Here is a 19517-nt window from a genome sequence, read left to right on the forward strand (position 1 = left end):
GCCTTTCATTTATAATTAGGATATTAGGTGATGATGAAAAATTTTGAACAAAAACATTATTTGTGATAAAAGTTTTATTATCACGAGAATAACATGGTACATATCATATAAAATTATACTATATATTATTTTTATTACTACCATTTAATACTAATAACCAAACAAACGGTCTATACCAACCCCCATTGTTGCCTTTATATATAATTAAGGACTAATATGTATTACGCTCACTAGATTATCAATTTTAAAGAGAATAAGAAAGAAAAAAAATGGATGATAAAAAAGTTATGGTGGAAAAAGAGTTGAAAAGAGGGTGGGAAGCAGCAACACAACTACGCAGTTTAATTGTGGATGTTCCATCACAATTACAAACATTCAATCAAAGATCATCATCATCAGATCATAATGATGATCAGATTTTAATCAATGATAATAAAAAAATGGATTGTATGAAGAATTTTTCCAACACTGTTCTTTATTCACTAGAAAATTCAATTTCCATCATCAAAACTATGATACAATCAATGGAGATTCAAGCTTCATCTTCTGGATCTCCTCCTAACAACAGGTATAATATGGTTTAATATGTAAAACAATCAATCCAACCAAAAGCTTAAGTTGATGGTTGAGGCCACAATATGTGTTCATATCAGAAGGGTCTTTGAGGTGTGCGAGGTAATCGAACATACAAGGCCCCTCTTTCCGCTATATATGAAAAAGTTAATAAAAAAAATATTTTAAGTATATTAATAAAATAAATATATTTATTATAAATAAGACAAGCTTCCAAATCTTTCAAGACGGTTCTAGGACTCACACGAAAGCCCTTTTGAGCTGGAAGTGATCATTTGACACAAGTCTACTTTGTACTTGGCGCCTATAAGGCTATAATTCCACTTAAAATGAGACGTGGATGAGAGTAAAATTCATAATTTGTGCTTATTTTTAAAGATAACCACTATAATAAATTTAATTAACATGTAGATAAAACCTTCTTAATAAGTTTGAGATTTTTAATGATAACTAAAAAAATATTAAGTAATTTATGAAATAAAATTATTTGGAAGTCAACTTTTATTTTTTTGCATGTTAAAACTGTATGATTGTAACCATCATAGAATCACTGCAATGTATGTTCAAGAAAAATAATTAACCCAAATCACAATCATTTGAAAATATATTCATACAATTTTGTTAGAATCAACTTAATAAACTTGCAATAGTTTCAATGAATTAACTCTGGCATTTACTAACATGATGTGTAGGAGATACATAATTGATACATCTAATATTACACCCGATGGTTACACTTGGAGGAAATATGGGCACAAGTGTATTCAAAATACAAAGCATCCAAGGTAATAAGCTATATCTTTTTATCAAAGCCGTCTTGAAAATTTTAAAGCTCCGTGCGAAATAAAGCTTTATTTATAGTAAATATATTTATTTTATTAATAAATTTAATATATATTTTTTATATTAACTTTTTCTTATAAGTGAGAAGAGAAGATCCTATATAGACGATTAATTCAAACACCCTCATAAACTTAGTTTGCTTTTAATTTGCAAAAATAAACACTAGTATTATTTCTTATCAGTACAAGCTAAGACATTACTCTATTGCTAATAAATTATCTATTCTCTCATCTTTGGTTGGAAATAATAAAGTTACTCACATCAACAATTTTTCAATTTGCCTTGAATAAACAAAAAATATTGATTCTAAATTTTTCTTAGGAAAATTTATTTCTAAAATCCAATATTTATATAGTTATATTTATATAGTTATATTTAAAAGTTGGATCTTTTATTTAACCTACAATGATTTGAGAGAAAATATAAATAAAATGGTTTTAGAATTAAAGAAAACAATTATTCTGGTGAAAGATCGTTTCTTAAATAGATAACATTAAAATAAAAAGCCTACACTCTTATTGTTTTTTTAATTTCACTATTTAGTTCGTATATCTAATGCATTTCCTGGAGAGATCGTCTCACAATAATTTGTATATAACCAAATTAAACTCCTCCCTTCCCTTAACTGTATATATAGCCCATCTCCACACAACCACCATCACCACCAATACCCCCACCACTGTACTTCTCCACACTCCACCCTCCCACAACTGGCGCCACCCCTTCCCCTCCCTTTTTCCTGGGCTACCACCACTGCTTTCCCTCCCCTCTCAAAAACCTTAACCCCTTTAAATGGGGTCAAATTTTGATTAACTTCAATCAAATTTCGAGTGAAATTCAATCAAATTGTACTAATTTTGGACGAAGATTGATTATTTAGGATTAGAGTTTTTTTTCATTGATTGAATTTGAAGAAAAATGAGAATTTAGGGTATGTTTGATTTTGTAGGGAGGGGGGGGGGGGGTGGGGTGGGTGTGGCGACAGGAAAAGACGCTGGTGGTGGGGGAGGAAGAAAGGTTGTACAAGGAATGGGAAGGGAAGGGAATTAATTTTTTATGAAACAATATGCTAATCATGTAAGCTAATTTTTTAAAGCAAATTAATCATCATACCAAGTGTACCACTGATTCATGTTCAAGCTAGTAGTTTCATTTATATTTTGGTCACTATTTATTTATTACCTATACTCATGTAAGATTTTATTTGATTCGTCTCACTGTAAAGTTTATAGATATCAATTTTTTATAATTTTTAATTAAAAACAATTACAGATATTAAGGGTTGAAATATTTCTTCGACAAGAGTAAAACAACTACTCCCTCTGTTTCTTTTTGTTTGTTCAGTTTATTTTTTTTCACGCATTTTAAAGCAAATTTTGAACTTTCATATCTCTTAGTACGCAATAAAAAATTATAAAAATCATATATTAAAATTCTTTGCATCAAGACGAATCTAATAAGATTCCACATGAATATATTTTGTTTTCAATATATATACTTCAAAAATCAAATTTAAGTTTTCTCTCTCCTAAAGTGAAAAAACTTAAGTGGACAAACAAAAAGCAACAGAGAGAGTAAATGAATTGCTAGCGTGAATAGGAGGGATTACGATGTTTTCATCAAAATGTGAAGGCTAATACGAAATTTAAATTTTGATCACAAAAGTAAATTTTGAATGAAATTAAAATAAATGTTTTTCACAATATTTATGCAATATGCTTATGATCAAGCAAATTAAACTCTTGCATGTTATTGTAGAATATTATTTCACTACCTCCTGTCTAAAAGTTTTTCCATATTAGATATGAGTTAAAATATATTTATATACAATCTTATTTAATTCATTCTATTATATATAATTTTTATATAAACTTTTATAAAATAAATACTTTAAAACAACCCATAATTTTAACCGACAAATTAACAAGAATTATTATAAAACCACTTTTAATTATAACATGAAAATTAAAGTTTATCTGTTTCAACAAATGCACTTATAAAATTCTTATAGGTTATGTTTTTGAAAAAACTAATTCATTTCAAATAGTAGATTTCAATTATAAAATCATAAAAGAAACATTTGAGGATGACAAGTTTAATTTAAAATGTTATTTTCAAATATGCAATTTTACCTACAGTTAAAACATTAAATTTGAGTTAATTTTAGTTTTTTAAATAAAATAATCGTTCTAACATAGCAATAAAGAATTTTGATTTAATAATATGATGATTATGAACAAACAGGGAATATTTCAAATGTGTATACAAAGAAGATCAGAAATGTCAAGCAACTAAACATATCCAAAAGATATCAGACAGTCCTACAAAATACAGGATCACTTATTATGCTGATCATACATGCCACCCTGATCCTATAAACAATACGTACATATCTAATTTTGATTTAGTTCAAGAAAATGATTGTACCAATTACATAAGTTTTGAGTCAAAAAACCCAAAATCCAAACAAACCATTAATCATGCAATAATTTCTCTAAATTCAACACCATCATTTTCTCTTCCTACTTCAAAGTCTCTTGATCACATATCAGCGACAACGACAACGACAATGGAATCATCAATAGTTCATATTGCAGACGTATTTTCTCCAACGATGTCAATGAGCTCTGGTTATGTTGGTAGTTCAGGTCATACTGATATTTCAATTTGGGATTATATCGATGTAGCAAATTCAAAATCTGAACCGTAAAAGACAAAAAAGCTCAAATAGAGTAAGTGAACATTACTCAGACTATCTCCATGAACAATATACTAGACTAATAATTTGTCAGCCATTTGAAATTTTTATTGATAATGATAAATTTTTTGAAATTATTAAAGTTTTATATTTGGCTGAATTTGTTACGTTATTATTTCTAATTAACAGGAAAGTTTTATTATGTCGGTGTAGCAAATTCATTTGTTTTTATTGTTTAAATAGTTTATCTTGAACAATGAAGAAAGGACTTTTGAAGAAAAGGCAATGTGTCAAATAGATTATGATTTTTTACTCATTGTATTCTTATTTGTTAATTTGACATGCTCATATTTATGTAGTTTAAGAAAGGTAAATTTTTTAGATGAGGGTAATAATATGATAAAAAGTTGTTTCTTTTATGTCTTGAAATATTTATTATGGGTGTTTAGCCTTTACAGAACAAAGTGTTTAATGGTCCAGGATGATCATGTGGTAGGTCTGAAGCGGGTTTGGTCAAATTTGGATATAAATCCATTTTTTTTACGGATTCAGATTTGGATTCGAACTTTAAGGGCCTAAAATTATCAGATTCAGATTCAAATTTAACGGATCTAAGGTTCTAAATGATTTTTCTAATGGGTCTAAAAAAAGCGTTGACTTGTAACTTTGAACCTTTGGTATGTCAATTTTTTTCGTATTTTTGTTTAATACTAATTATATCAATAAGACAATAACATATAACTCAATCTATATGCCAACAACCCGAGTATATCTATATGTCAACATTTAGGCAACATTAGAGCACTAATCAGTAACAGTAACAACCTCTTAATTGCTGTAAGCGATAAAATATCGTAATTTATTCAATTCCCACTTCCAAGTAAATTAATAACATTCTAATCCTTCTTTCTTTCTAATAGCAATTTGATTTGGTGGCCAAGTTTTTCCAGATATAAACTATTTAATAAATGTCTGGGTATAGGTCCGAGGGTTTGGACCCAAATCTAAACCCGTAATTTATTTTTTTAGATTCAGATCCAACTTGAATCCAAAAGGTCTCAAAACATAAGACCCAAATCCTTAAAAAAGGGATGAGTCCGACCGTCCGGAGTAGTTTAATAGGATCCTAGACCCATGATCATCCATAATCTCAAAAATGTATGGCTTATTTGGCAAATGTAATTTGATAAAACATGAGTATGTTGTCCAGGACTACATTGTGATGTGTGGTTAAGCTTTGGTATGAACAAAAATGTTTTGACTTTTTCTTGGAAAAACTAGTGTATTATGATAAACTAGATTTTGCAATTTTGAGTACTTATTTATTTATATTTTCTATAATATTTAACTAACTAAAAACCTTGGCATTAAAGCAAAAAAGCCTGATTTTAATCGATAGACATACATTATTGTGATCAACCCTAACTCATGTAGTCACAATGATTCCTAAATTCAAGGAGGTTTATTTAATAGTAGTAGAACAAGGAGTTTGGAAACCTTGTCTAGGAGAATTAAACATGCAGTAGAACAAGGAGTTTGGAAACCCTTCCCACTCAAAGGAAACAAAGCCTCCATTACGCACCTTATGTTTGTTGATGATCTTATCCTCTTTGGAGAAGCAAACATAGAAACTATCTTAGCTGTTAAAGCTGTTCTCCACGATTTCAGTATGAAATTTGGCCTATTTTTCAACCTAGAAAAATGTACCCATGCTTCTCTTGGAATGCATCTAGTGCGACCCGAAATGCTCTTTTTGCTTCCTCTTCCTATTTCTGACTGCCTTGGCTCTTATCTAGGATGCTTTTTCCTAGACAAGCGTCCCCCTTTATCCGCCCTTCAAGAAATCACCCATAAGATTTCCCAAAGGCCAGCTTCTTGGAAATCAAAACTCCTCTCTAAAGCGGGTCGATTTGTGCTCATTAACTCTGTCCTCAACACCTTTTCTTCCTACTTGTCCCTGCATTATGTTTCCCAAAGCCAAGAGTTCTAAGTTACACCAAATCATTAGAAACTTCTTCTGGGGCTGCCACTGCTCTTTGTAGGAAAATTTAGATGGTAAAATAGTGAATTGATTTATTTGGAGAGGAAAACGAGTGAAAATGTAGAATGGATATTCTTATTCTTGCCAAAAATTGTTTACATCAATGGGTATTTATGGTGATGAGTTTGGTATTTTAGATATTTTTATTTTTTAATTACTTTTTCAAGGATCTTCTATTATATTTAGATATTTTTTTTAATTCTTAAATTTAGATATTTTTATGTTTAATTAAAATCCTAGATTTTTCTAGATTATTTTAACACTCCCCCTAATCTTGAACTCTGAGTTGTCTTCTGAACTCGATAAATCTATCAGTTGATATGGGTTTTGTGAAAATGTATGCGAGTTGCTCCCCTGTCTTGCAGAATTATAGTTCGATCTCTTTCTTGTCTAATAACTCACGAATGTAATGATGTCGTATCTCGATGTGTTTTGATCTGCTATGAAACATTGGATTCTTCGTCATTGCTATTGTTGACATGTTGTCGCAGAACACTGTAGTTGGTGTCTCTTGCTTGCTGCACTTGTTGCTGCAATGTACTCTGCTTCTATGATGATAAAGCTACTGTCGCATGTTTTTTTGATGACCATGAGACCACTTTGTTTCCAAGCTGAAATACGTACCTGCTTGTACTTTTTCTATCATTCACGCTTCCAGCCCAGTCGCTATCGGTGTATCCTGTGAGGTTGAAATCTTTTTCAGTTTCGTACATGGTCCCATAGCTTTCGTTCTCTTAATGTATCTGAGAATCCTCTTTGCTGTTGTTAGATGATCCTTGCTCGGTTCACTCATAAACCTGGATACGATGCTGACAGCGTTGACTATATGTGGTCTTGTATGTGTGAGATAAATGAGAGAGCCGACCAAGTCCGGAAACATAGAAAACTTCGTGAATTAATTTTGATGAGCCATTTTTTGTTTTAACGGCGATTGTCCCGTTTCTAGCGACATCTTCTTTTTACCATCGCCAAGTGTAATGTGTGTTTTAACATTTTCATCAACAGTCACAAAATAATATTTATTGTCAGTTATGCGATTTGAACAACCACTATCAATATACCATATGTCACTTACTTTTTCTTGTGCATTCAATCCAGTGTAAAATATTTGTTCTCCGGATTTATTGTTTTTGGAATAGTTTGCTTCTTCTTTTTGTCGATACCAACAATCTTTATCGAGGTGAGTGTGTTTTTTACAGCTCTTACATTTATACCGTCAATCATTAGTATTGTGGTTAGTAATTTTACATAATTTACAATAAAAATCAGTTTGATTATTTAATCGACTCCCTTGATTTTTAAAATTTCCTCTCCCCTTGCTACGATTGGTTGATGTTTGTCCTTTTTCATAATTTTTATAATGACTATTTTTATTTTCACCATTAGAAAATTAATCTATTTTAATCTATTTTTAAAATTTCTTCGTTAAATCTTTTTAATCTATTTTCATGTGCAAGTAGTGATCCCATTAGTTCGGGTATACTTAATTGAGATAAATTTTTCTTGTTAACCTCTTATATTGTCATGGCAGTAATGTTATATTTTTGTGAGAGACTCCTTAATATTTTTCGAATCACATTTTCATCTTCTATTTTACCACCTTTTGATCTTATTTGATAGACTATATTAGTGATTCGGTCAAAAAATGAATGTATTGTTTCATTTTCTGCCATTAATAAATTATCAAATTCTCTCCATAGTGATTGGGAGTTTAAAAAGAATTACCTCTTCGGAACCTCTGTATTTTGTCTCCAGAATCTTCCAAGCATTCGTAGCTGTTTTTGTGGGCATGATCGTTGTAAGTATTGCCTCGTCGACTCCACGATATAATAGGGATAGGGCATAATTATCCCTTATCCTATTTTGTTTATATTGTTTTATTTTTGTTTCATCCTAAGATGACTCTTTAGTGTCATCTTTGGGTGGTTGTTCATAACCTTCTTGTACTAATTCTCAGAAATCGTGGGAGATAAATATTGACCTCATTTTCATAGTCTATTGTTCATATTTTTCTCCCTTAAATGTAGGAACCTATTAACTTAGGGGTAATTAATGGTTGAGGTCCTTTTTTTTATTTTGTGGTTAGAGGTTTATTTTATTGTGGAGTACATTGGTTAAAGTGTTTAAGTTGTTTGGAGGTCTTAGTTTTAATTAGCTCTTGATACCAAACGTAGGAAAATTTAGGTGGTAAAATAGTAAATTAATTTATTTGGAGAGGAAGATAAGTGAATATGTAGAATGGATATTCTTATTCATTGTCAAAAATTGTTTACATCAATGGGTATTTTTAGTGATGAGTTTGGTTACAAGTTTACTAAAATATTTTAAATATTTTTATTTTTTAATTACTTTTTCTAAGATCTTCTATTATATTATCTTAGATATTTTTATTTTTTAATTATTTAATTTAAATATTTTTATGTTTAATTAAAATTTTAGATTTTTCTAGATTATTTTAACACTATTCCCTCAGAAAACTGCACTTGGTAGCTGGGAAATACATCATTGCTCCTAAATTTGTTGGGGGCATGTGTATCAGACAAAAATGACCTGACCAACAAAATTGCACAACTTAAACTTCATTTGTTTATACTTTTAAATGCTCTTTGTATCATCTTTGGTTAGATAAGAGAGTTTGCAAGAAGGAATTATTGATGTATTTGCTTGGATTTTGAGTGAAAAAAAAAACGTTTGAAGCATTACATCGATCATTTTAAAACAATCAAAATCACTAAAAATCAACATGAATAACTAAAATAGGTAAAGTAGCATAAATCTTCAAAATAAGCACGAAATTACTAACAACGACCATCATTAAAGAGTATAAAATGATATAAATAAGTGCAAATAATTGCAATTATCAGCGAAAAAATTGGCGACAAAATGCTTTGCCGCTAAAAAATTATGTCGCTAGATTTCTCGCTAGATTATTTTCAGGTTGTGAAAAAAATTGAATATTTTCCATTATCATGAAATATTAATAGTAATTATTACTATTATTATTTAACAATAATAACAAATATTCAACTATTTGTCGTAAGTAATACTCAAAAACTATACATAATCAACAAAGATAATTTAATAATTAAATTAAATATTAATTAAAGTACACATAATACGTATGTGAAAGGAACCCTAGCCGCCTCCCTCTCTTTTATTTCTTCTCTCTAAAAAAATCCTAATCTTTATAGTTGTTTGGAGCTATCATCATCCTTTTGGTTGATGGTAAGCCCCGAATTGCTCCATTTTAAGCTTTTCCAATATAAAATAAATATTTGTCCTCTTCGTATCGGAGAGTTTTTCTACCCATTCATTGGGTTGATTCTACCTATACATTGAGTTTTGATCTCTCTTCTCGTGAGAGTTTGGGGTTATGAATTTTTGTCTCTAGTTGATTTGTTGGTAGAGATTACTGCGATAATGCAGCAGACACCAAAATTGCAATTACCATCAAATACATCAAATTCAATTCTATCTCAAGACTACAACAGATCGAAAGACCGCTCGTAAAAGGCTGTATCAAACAACGATGTGGAAGATGATATTAAGAATTGTTACATCTCATACACAACAATCCTAGTTTTTTAATTTTGAATTATATTTGGTTATAGTTGTTATGTACTTGCTATGTTTTATCTTTGATGTAGATGTGGTATAACTCTTTATTAATGAATCAGATTTTTTCAAAAAAAAGTACACATAATTGTTTAAATTAATATATATAGAAAAAAGGACAAAATTTCAACAGCCGTGAAAGTAAACATAAAACTTCTAAAAAACACCAATAAAAATGAATATGAAATTGAGCAAAATGAGACAAAATCAGCCATGTAGTTGAACATGAAAAATCAACATGAACGATGAACAAAATTAGCCATGAGATTCGACAACAACAATAAAAATAGTTAAAGTATGAGATTACATGTGAAAAGGGAAGGAGAAATCCACCGAAGAATAGCAGAAAAACAGCCGGATTGAGTGTTGCGAAGTAGAGAGAAAGAGGAGATAAATTTAATAAGTAGAGAGAAGTTTGAGGAGAAGATGGATAGGTTTGAAGAATGAAACGAGAAAGGAGATTGAAGTCCGAATTTTTAAAATACGGATAAAAGTTTAGTGAAAAAAGGTTGTCGCCCTATTCGTCAGTAGAGAATGCACTTTTGAAATTGAAAAATGGAAAATGGCTTAGCGACAAAGTTTTTGTCGCTAAACTTATAGCACTACAAAAAACTCTTGATTTAGCGATGGAAAAATTGCGACGACAATAGATGGTCGCCCATGGCGACGAACAGGCGAGATAAAAATGGGTCGCAAAGTCAAAAAACCAAGTGGTGAGTTGGCGAGGAAGAAGTGGGTCACAAAGAAAAAAGGAGGGTGGCGACGGAATTGGAGTCGTCGCCCTTTCATCGCCGACCTCAATTTTTCTTTTTTTAAAAAAATTTAACAATATGGCGACGAACATAGCTGTCGCCACTTCGTCTCCAAAGAAGACATTTTTTTTTATTTTTTTCCTGATTATGGGCGACGGGTCAACTGGTCGCCTAGCCCTCGGCAATTTTTTGAATTTGAGTCAGGAATTTTTTGAATTTGAATTCCACAGTAGTGATGGTTTGTTTATCGCCATCTTGTCGCTATTTTATTCTATAAATAACCTTCTTATTGTTGTTCATCGTAGTATTGAGAGGTAATAATAATAATAATAAAAATAATGAAATTAATATTGTAGGAATAATAATAATAATGAGAGGTAATAATAGTAATAATAATAATAATGAAATTAATAGTATTAAAGAGAGGTAACTGCACAGCTCGATGCTTAGCGACGAACTCATCGTAGTATTGAGAGGTAATAATAATAATAATAATAAAAATAATAATAATGAAATTAATATTGTAGGAATAATAATAATAATGAGAGGTAATAATAGTAATAATAATAATAATAATGAAATTAATAGTATTAAAGAGAGGTAACTGCAGACCTCGATGCTTAGCGACGAACTCATCGTAGTATTGAGAGGTAATAATAATAATAATAAAAATAATAATAATGAAATTAATATTGTAGGAATAATAATAATAATGAGAGGTAATAATAGTAATAATAATGATAATGAAATTAATAGTATTAAAGATAGGTAACTGCAGCTCGATGCTTAGCGACGAACTAGCGACGGGACAGCTGGTCGCCACCTGAGAAGTCAAACAGTCGCCACCTAGGAGGAGGGTATTTGTACATATGATGTGTCAAGAAAGGAGAATTTCCAACTACGAGCAGCTTTAATGTGGACGATCAATGACTTTCCGGCTTATTCGATGTTGTCCGGGTGGAGTACTGCGGGCCGATATGCTTGCCCTTACTGCATGGATGATTCCCAAGCTTTCTACCTTACGCATAGCAAGAAGGTGTGTTGGTTTGACTGTCATAGAAGGTTTTTAGATAAAAGTCATCCCCATAGGAGAAATAGAACAAATTTCAGAGCAGGCATTGTTGAGAAGAGAGACCCACCTATCATTCGGACAGGACTTGAATTGCTTGATGAATTGGACCAGTTTGGTTTTTTGAAAGTCAATGAAGAAGATGCACCGGAGCATAATAAAGAGGTTAGTAAGTACTCTGCTGGATGGAAGAAGAGGAGCATATTCTGGGATTTGCCATATTGGAAAACTAACACGATTCGCCATAATTTGGATGTTATGCACATAGAAAAAAAATGTTTTTGATAACATTTTCAATTGTTTGGCATGAAAAGTCATGATTGTCATGTTTTCATGCAACGTTTATTTCCAATTGCATTCAGAGAATTGCTACCGGTGAAGGTTTGGGAAGCGCTTACGGAGTTGAGCTTATATTTTAGAAGTTTGACTACCACAAAGCTATGTGTGGAGGATTTGAGGAAAATGGAAGCAGATATTTCGGTTATCATCTGCAAACTAGAGACTATCTTTCCGCCCACATTCTTTGATTCATAAACGATATAAGTTAGTTGACATACATCAAGGTCGCTCGTATCGTTTATATGATCCGTTTGTGTTGGCAAGTCAAGCATGTCAAGTGTATTATCTTCCATATCCGAGTACAAGACAAAATTTAAAAGATTGGAGAGCGGTTTGCAAAGTCAAACAGAATAAATTTGACAAAGAAGTAGAACAGGAATTCAAAGATGCTGCTTTCCAAGAAGAAAATAGGGACCGTATTGAAATTGAAGAAGATGTATCCCACACACCGCTTCTTGATCCATCTGGCGAAATTGTTCAACAGGTGCATGATAATGATGAAGATACTGAAGAAGATGTGGATCTTGTACTGTCAGAAGACGAACAATCCGAAGATGAAGATGTTGAGAACGACGACTATTTTAGTGATGAAGATTAATTTAATTTTTTATATGTAATTATTTAATATTTTGTAATATTTAATACAATTTAATTATAATCCTTCGAATTATTAATATTTTGTAGTAATAATAATAATAATAACAACAACAAAATAATAAATATATATCAACAATAATCATATTAACAATACTAATAACAAATAAAAACAATATTGATTTTAACAACAATAATAATATTAATAACGATAACAGTTGTAATAATAATACTAATAATAATAATAATAATAATAATAATAATAATAATAATAATAATAATAAAATTAATAATTATAATAATAATAATATTAATAAAAATAATAATAATGAAATTAATAATAATAATAAAAATAATAATAATGAAATTAATAATAATAATAATAATAATAATAATAATAATAATAATGAGAGGTAATAATAGTAATAATAATAATAATGAAATTAATAGTATTAAATTAACTGCACAACCACTGCAGCACGCAATTATCGATGCTTAGCGACGAACTAGCGACTGGACAGCTGGTCGCCAGCCTGAGAAGTCAAACAGTCTTGTCTTGTCAATCCAGTTAGCGACGACCTAGCGACCAATCTTCCCGTCACTAATCTTTAAAAGCTGCACCAAATAATTTCTCCACTGCAGCAAGTAAAGTTGTTTCATTCCCGAGGTTGTGGCGACGACGCAGCTACCGCCATTGTGGTCGCCCGCTGGTCGCCCATATCAGAAGACAAAACGTTATAAGAAGCCCTAAGTCCTCATTTCCTACGCAAACCTCATTTCCATACTTCTTCATTTTACTTCAACTTCTACTCGTCTTTTAATCCTTCAAGTTCTTCATTTTCCTTCATTTTCCTTCTCTATTAATTTACTTTTATCTTCAACTTCTACACATCTACAACTCTAAAAAAACTCATCTTCTTATTAAAAGGTTAGTGTTTATTGTTTATTTTTTAAATTATTTCAATGTTCTTGATGATGATGATGATAAATTATGTTTGAATGCTTTTTTTTTTTAATAATCAACTATGGGCAGAGATTCGAAGAGGAAATGCTCAGACAGCCTATGAGTATCATCAAAGGATGACTGAACAATTAGCACGAGAACGAGAACAATTTATGAAATTCCTTGAATCGCATTTCAATTTAAATCAACCCCCTCCTCCACCTCCTCAATGAATGATTATAAATATTTGTAATTTTTGTGACTTTGTAAATAAAGTTAAGATTTATATATAATATTTTCAGTTTTTTCATTTTAATATATTTGTTTTATGTGTTTATATTTATAATTTATAAACATAAAATATATATAAACATAAAATATAAAATATATATAACTAATATATATAATAATATTCATTTTAACAATAATAATAATATTTATAACAATAACAGTAGTAATATTAATAATAATAATAATAATAATAATAATAATAATAATAATAATAATAATAATAATAATAATAATATTAATAAAAATAATAATAATACTAATAATGATAATACTTCTAATAATAATAATAATAATATTAATAGTAAGAATAATAATGACAACAGTAATAATGACAATAGTATAATAATATTTATAGTAAGAATAATAATGACAGCAGTAATAATGACAATAGTAATAATAATAATGACAACAGTAATAATAGCAAGCGACGGTCTAGCGACGGAAAAGTGGTCGTTGACCTGTAAAGTCAAACAGATTAGTCTTATCAATGCAGGCGGCGATGGCGACAGCATGGTTGGTCGCCAATTGGTCGCCGTGTTTGGCGAGGGCTTATTTCGTCGCCCATTTGTCGCCAGCTTATTACTTTTTGGGCGATGGAAATGTTCGTCGCCCACTGGTCGTCGTTATTATGGCGAGGAAAGGGCGTCCAACTGGGGTTTAGCGACGAAGTGTTTAGCGACCACCTTAGAAGCTGTCGCCCGCCGGTCGCCAACCCTACTTTTTGACCTTTTAGCTATCAAATGGCGACGAAACCGTCTGTCGCCAATTTGATAGTTTTTTGTAGTGTAGCTAGTTCTCTCTTTTCATTTTAGCGACAATTTTAACTGCAAAATCTTTGTCACTAGACGCGGACATAGCATTTTTATCGCCAATTTTGCCGTTAAACATGTTTATACAGAAAGTAAATTTGTGTCCAAATTTGTACTAATTATGAACTCATTCTTATACTCATTTTTATAATAAATAATTATTTTCTAATAGTTGGATATGTAGAATTTGGCGAATTATGCTAATATACCTGAACACTAATGAAGTTGATTAGATACATATTTTATATTTTATATACAAAAGAACTCATTCATAATATACTTACCAATATTTCAATGAATCTTCCTACAAAAGGGTTCAAGATCATTTACTAGTATTTTAGTGTCATATAATATACCAGGTTTCATTTGTGTTACGCGGGGTAGTTATTATCATTATTACTAATTTTTTAACTTAATTTTCAAGCAGCAGCCAACGTGTCAATAATTTTTTGTTTAATCATTTTAATATATAAACAGAACCTAAGTAGGTATCGATTATGGATTGGATTCAGATTCAGATTTTAACCCATTACTTTAATCGAAAAGTTTAAGATCGTAAGTATTCATTTTAAAGATATAAGTAATCACTATAAAACTATAAAAAAATGATTATTTTAAAATTATAAATGATCACTTTAATGTTATAAGTTATCACTTTAAGACAGAATGTATGTATTTGGCCAGCCCAATAGAGATGGTCTCACTGTGAGACCGTCTCATTTATGATTCAGTGAATTTTAATAAGTGAGTAAAAAAAGTGAGTTATAAGAAAGTAGATTAAAGAAAGATCCAACAATTGAATGTCCTAATTCATATATCTTTATGTAGAGATGTACAAACAGGTGCTTAGATTGGTTTCTAGTCTGGTGAAAATTAGTTCGGTGAAATTTGAGTCGATTTAAAATCGGTAAATATTCTTATTTGGTTTTACTTTCAATTCCGTTCGAGTCGTGTTCGGTTGGGATATTATTAAGCTAGAAATCAAGTCCTGTTGATATTGGTTTAGGGTCGATAAGTAGACATTAGTCATGAAACGAGTTTGATTATGATTCTTGCTGGTTGATGTTGAATTGAATAGGGTATGTGAACGGTTAGATGCATGTGTTTCGAGTCAGTTGATCTACGATAGCGGGTTAATTTCAATTTGAATAAAATTCAATTATGGGTTAATTTAATTTCAATACAATTGAATCTCGGTTCATCTTAAGTTCAATTAGATCTATTTTTGTTTGTAATACTATAAAATATGATCTAGTTTCACTCTCCATATTATATATTCGTGAAATTCAAGTGTTGATTCAAATGTTGTCATTGAACCCTAGTTTATTGTTAATGGGTTGATCAACATACCGGTTCAGTTTCATCATGATGATCGAGTTCGTTATCCAAATATCGAATCTTAATGATTATTTTTAGGTAATTGATTGCTCGGCTCATACTTTGTTTTAATTAACTTAAGTTTCTGGTCAATTTTGATGAATACATTTCATGTGTCAAATTAATATCAGTACGATTCGCATTCGTATAGTTTGAAAAAAAAAATCAGTTCGTTTCGATTTCAGCCAACCTCTACAGGTCAAACGACGAACACAATTCGATTTAAGCGAGTCCATCAAGTTAAGCCTGGTTCAAACACCTCTGAGTGTACTTCGTACATCATACACATCCTCCATGTTCATGTATGTTTTGACTCATTGACTTTGAAAAAGTTGTACATGTGGATAGAAAACTCATTGACCAAAACATGATTATCTAACATTCCCATTACTTTATCTACTTTTGTCTCTTTACTTTCCATCAACCCTCAACTTTGGGCTTTCTATATATATAAGGAATACTACAACTCTACTTTTTCGTTCATTCAAATTGTCTCACAAGATCAAACTAAAGATGGATAATGATAAGAAGGTTATTTTGGAGGAAGAATTGAAAAAAGGATGGGAAGCAGCAACTCAACTTCGCAGCTTAATTCCTTCACAATCACAACTAACAATGAATGGTAGATCATTATCAAATCATGATGATGATCAATTCAATTTCAATGATCAAACAAACATGGCTTCAATGCATAATCATACATTCACAATTCTTTCATCACTTGAAACTTCTCTATCCATCATCAATGATATGGTTCGATCCTTCCACTTTCAAGCTTCATCTTCTAAGGAAACTTCTCCTAACAATAGGTACGTATTGTTAGAGTATATATTGTATTTTGGGACTTCAACAATCAGATTAAGTTTTTGGTTGAATTCGTTCTTTGACATGTTTTTGTATATAAGATACTCCCTCGTATTCAGCTTAATTGTTCTGATTAGTTCTGCACACTGGCCGATGCATTAGTTTAAGGAGTCATGAACGACTTTCATGCTAAGCAAGGGTGGATTAAAGGCTTGTCAATATGTCAACTAACAACATTCAACTTATTCATAAAAACCATATACATATACATCCTATTATATGTATTGCTTAAGTTAATAGGAGCTTTGCTATGTGACAATAATAACACTAATTACCATATATTTTTAATATTAACAACATCACTTAATTTTGTTTCCTGACATGACTTTTTGATATTATATCGCTCATTAAAAAAATTACCAATTCAAATATCATCTAAACATCCTTTCAAGTGCAGTGTTTCACATTTTTATCAGCAGATATTGTCACCTATTATACGTATTAAAGTATATAATGTACCATTCATTAATTTCCAAATATATTTTTTTGTCACTTTTATACATACAAACATAGTCCAAACTATGAAAAGTTGCTAACTATCTATAAAAATCACAATTTGTCAAAAACTGTATAGAATAATTGTGCGTTAAAATTATATATAAATTAAATTGATTTTTTTCTTAACAAAAACTACGCAAAATAATGTGTTTTCAAAGAAACTAACATTTAACAGTCCATCTTGTATGAATCGTTTTACGGTGAGAACACCTTAAAACAAGAAGCTCATAAGCAAAAAGTTTTCATTATTGGGCTATTTAACCTAAGTATGAGACATGTCTCACGGTGAGACCGTCTCATACAAGAATTTCTGAATATTTAATAGGTAGTTCTTGACAAAACATTTTGTATTAAGGCAGGTTTTGATAAATATAAATTTATGTATGTAATTTTTGACAATATTTCATTAGAGATAATAATAATAATACTACTATTACATATAGATTTCATTCTGAGAGGCGTTATAGAGAGTAAAAACCATATTTATAGATAATAATAATACTACTAATACATATATACTTAAATAGGGTAAATTATAAAGACAACAATTTAAATGAAAACAAAATTGTTACAACATTTGAGAGTTTTAGTGAATTAAACGTCAAAATGTGAATTAAACATTTGAGAGTATAAAAATGGTTTAGAGAAAATTAAAAAGACAACAACCAACTCTTAATAAAGATGGAAACGTAAAAATGGAGAATTAAATGAAAATTGACAAAAATTTAACGAAAAATGCTACCGCAGTTAGATAAGGCATAAATTGAATATAACCATGTAGAAAAATCTTACAAAATTGATACCACCAACATTTCATGAAAGTTCGATGATATTACCATGTGGAATTTTCCAAAATCACTTATTCGTGAAAAATCTAACTTTAAAAAAAAAGATAAAATAACTTAGATGAAATTTAATGTCAAAAGTATTTTTTTGTTTTGGAACTCGAAAAAGTATTTAAAAATACTAGAAGTACTTGATGTTGTTGAAAAAGAATTATAGCTTGAAGAGAAGTCTTGTTAAGTGATCGAGTCTAACGGACTTCTTTAACATTGTACATGAAAGAAATCTTCATCGTCATAATCCATCTTGACAATTACATCATTATATACTTTAACATTTCATTTCATTTTGTAGGAGACGCGTGCTTGAATGCCCTAATGTTGAACCTGATGGCTACACATGGAGAAAGTACGGACAAAAAGTAATTCAAAAGACAATGTATCCTAGGTAGGCTATTTCCTATTTATAACAAATGTATGGTTAGTAATTTAAATATCCCAATTTTTATAATTAGGAGCCATTTAACGGCATCAGAATAATAAAATATTTTTATACAACCAAGAAGTTTATATTTATAAAAATGTATTTCGATTCACAAATACTAATACTATTACAAAAAACAGGGAATACTTCAGGTGCATATACAAAGAAGATCAGAATTGCCAAGCAACTAAACATGTCCAAAAGATATCCAATAATCCTACAAATTATAGGATCACTTACTATGCAGAACATACATGCCAACCCACTCAAACAAACAATACAAATATTGCTTACTATAATGTGTTAAATGTTCATGAAAATGATCATTTTACCAATTACATGAACTTTAAGTCACCAAACCCATTGATATCCACCCCAAAAGAAGCTCTTAACAATTATTATACACCTTCAATTTCCACCACCAATAATCCTCCTCTTTCTCCGTCGGAGTCTCTTAATCCAATACCAACAACGACAACAACAACAATAACAACAACAACAACTAATAATGTTCCATCAGTTGATATTGCAACATATATACACCAGGATCCAAATGTAGTATTTTCTCCAAATATATTCATAAGCCCCAACGACTACATGGGTACCCTAAATATTGAGTCAACTATTGACTATAGTTACTTGGCTTATGAACATTTGGATACTATTAATGATTTGGAAGACCTTAATTCCTTTTGGGATACGATATAAATTCAAGACCTAAATTGTCAAATGAGCAGTTTAGGTGCTTGAACGAGCAGCTTAACCTTGTGAAATGCTCAAATTGTGAGATAAGAAGTTGTCCGAATAAGCAGTTTAGGTGCTTGGACGAGCAGTCTAGCTTTGTGAGATTCTCAAATGAGTATCTCTAGCTTATGTTTTTACTTTTTATTTTTACAGTTAAGTCGTTTTATTTTATGTCGTTAAGATTTTTGAATGTTTTTCTCG

The 19517-nt window shown here is 30.3% G+C and overlaps 3 protein-coding genes across 3 annotated transcripts; all 3 read left to right on the forward strand.

The window, feature by feature from the left end:
- Positions 1-245: 245 nt before the first annotated feature.
- On the forward strand, positions 246-1404 carry LOC130808074 (uncharacterized). Its single transcript, XM_057673520.1, has 2 exons — positions 246-568; positions 1266-1404. The coding sequence occupies exons 1-2, from the start codon at positions 270-272 to the stop codon at positions 1360-1362; spliced, it is 396 nt and encodes a 131-aa protein (XP_057529503.1). The 5' UTR covers positions 246-269; the 3' UTR covers positions 1363-1404.
- A 1078-nt stretch (positions 1405-2482) lies between these two features.
- On the forward strand, positions 2483-4126 carry LOC130807784 (probable WRKY transcription factor 38). Its single transcript, XM_057673117.1, has 2 exons — positions 2483-2493; positions 3661-4126. Exons 1-2 carry the CDS (start codon positions 2483-2485, stop codon positions 4124-4126), a joined length of 477 nt encoding a protein of 158 aa, XP_057529100.1.
- Positions 4127-16457: 12331 nt separating this feature from the next.
- LOC130808233 (probable WRKY transcription factor 62) lies at positions 16458-19280 on the forward strand. The gene is made up of 3 exons (XM_057673715.1): positions 16458-16753; positions 18444-18536; positions 18713-19280. Exons 1-3 carry the CDS (start codon positions 16458-16460, stop codon positions 19278-19280), a joined length of 957 nt encoding a protein of 318 aa, XP_057529698.1.
- The last annotated feature ends 237 nt before the right edge of the window (positions 19281-19517 follow it).

The sequence above is a fragment of the Amaranthus tricolor genome, chromosome 3 (assembly GCF_026212465.1).
Source record: "Amaranthus tricolor cultivar Red isolate AtriRed21 chromosome 3, ASM2621246v1, whole genome shotgun sequence".
NCBI classification, from domain to species: domain Eukaryota; kingdom Viridiplantae; phylum Streptophyta; class Magnoliopsida; order Caryophyllales; family Amaranthaceae; genus Amaranthus; species Amaranthus tricolor.

Coding starts and splice junctions, on each gene's coding strand:
- LOC130808074 (XM_057673520.1), top strand. CDS start 270: ATGGATGATAAAAAAGTTATGGTGGAAAAAGAGTTGAAAAGAGGGTGG. Junction 569..1,265: donor GGATCTCCTCCTAACAACAG/GTATAATATGGT, acceptor CATGATGTGTAG/GAGATACATAATTGATACAT.
- LOC130808233 (XM_057673715.1), top strand. CDS start 16,458: ATGGATAATGATAAGAAGGTTATTTTGGAGGAAGAATTGAAAAAAGGA. Junction 16,754..18,443: donor GAAACTTCTCCTAACAATAG/GTACGTATTGTT, acceptor TTCATTTTGTAG/GAGACGCGTGCTTGAATGCC. Junction 18,537..18,712: donor CAAAAGACAATGTATCCTAG/GTAGGCTATTTC, acceptor TACAAAAAACAG/GGAATACTTCAGGTGCATAT.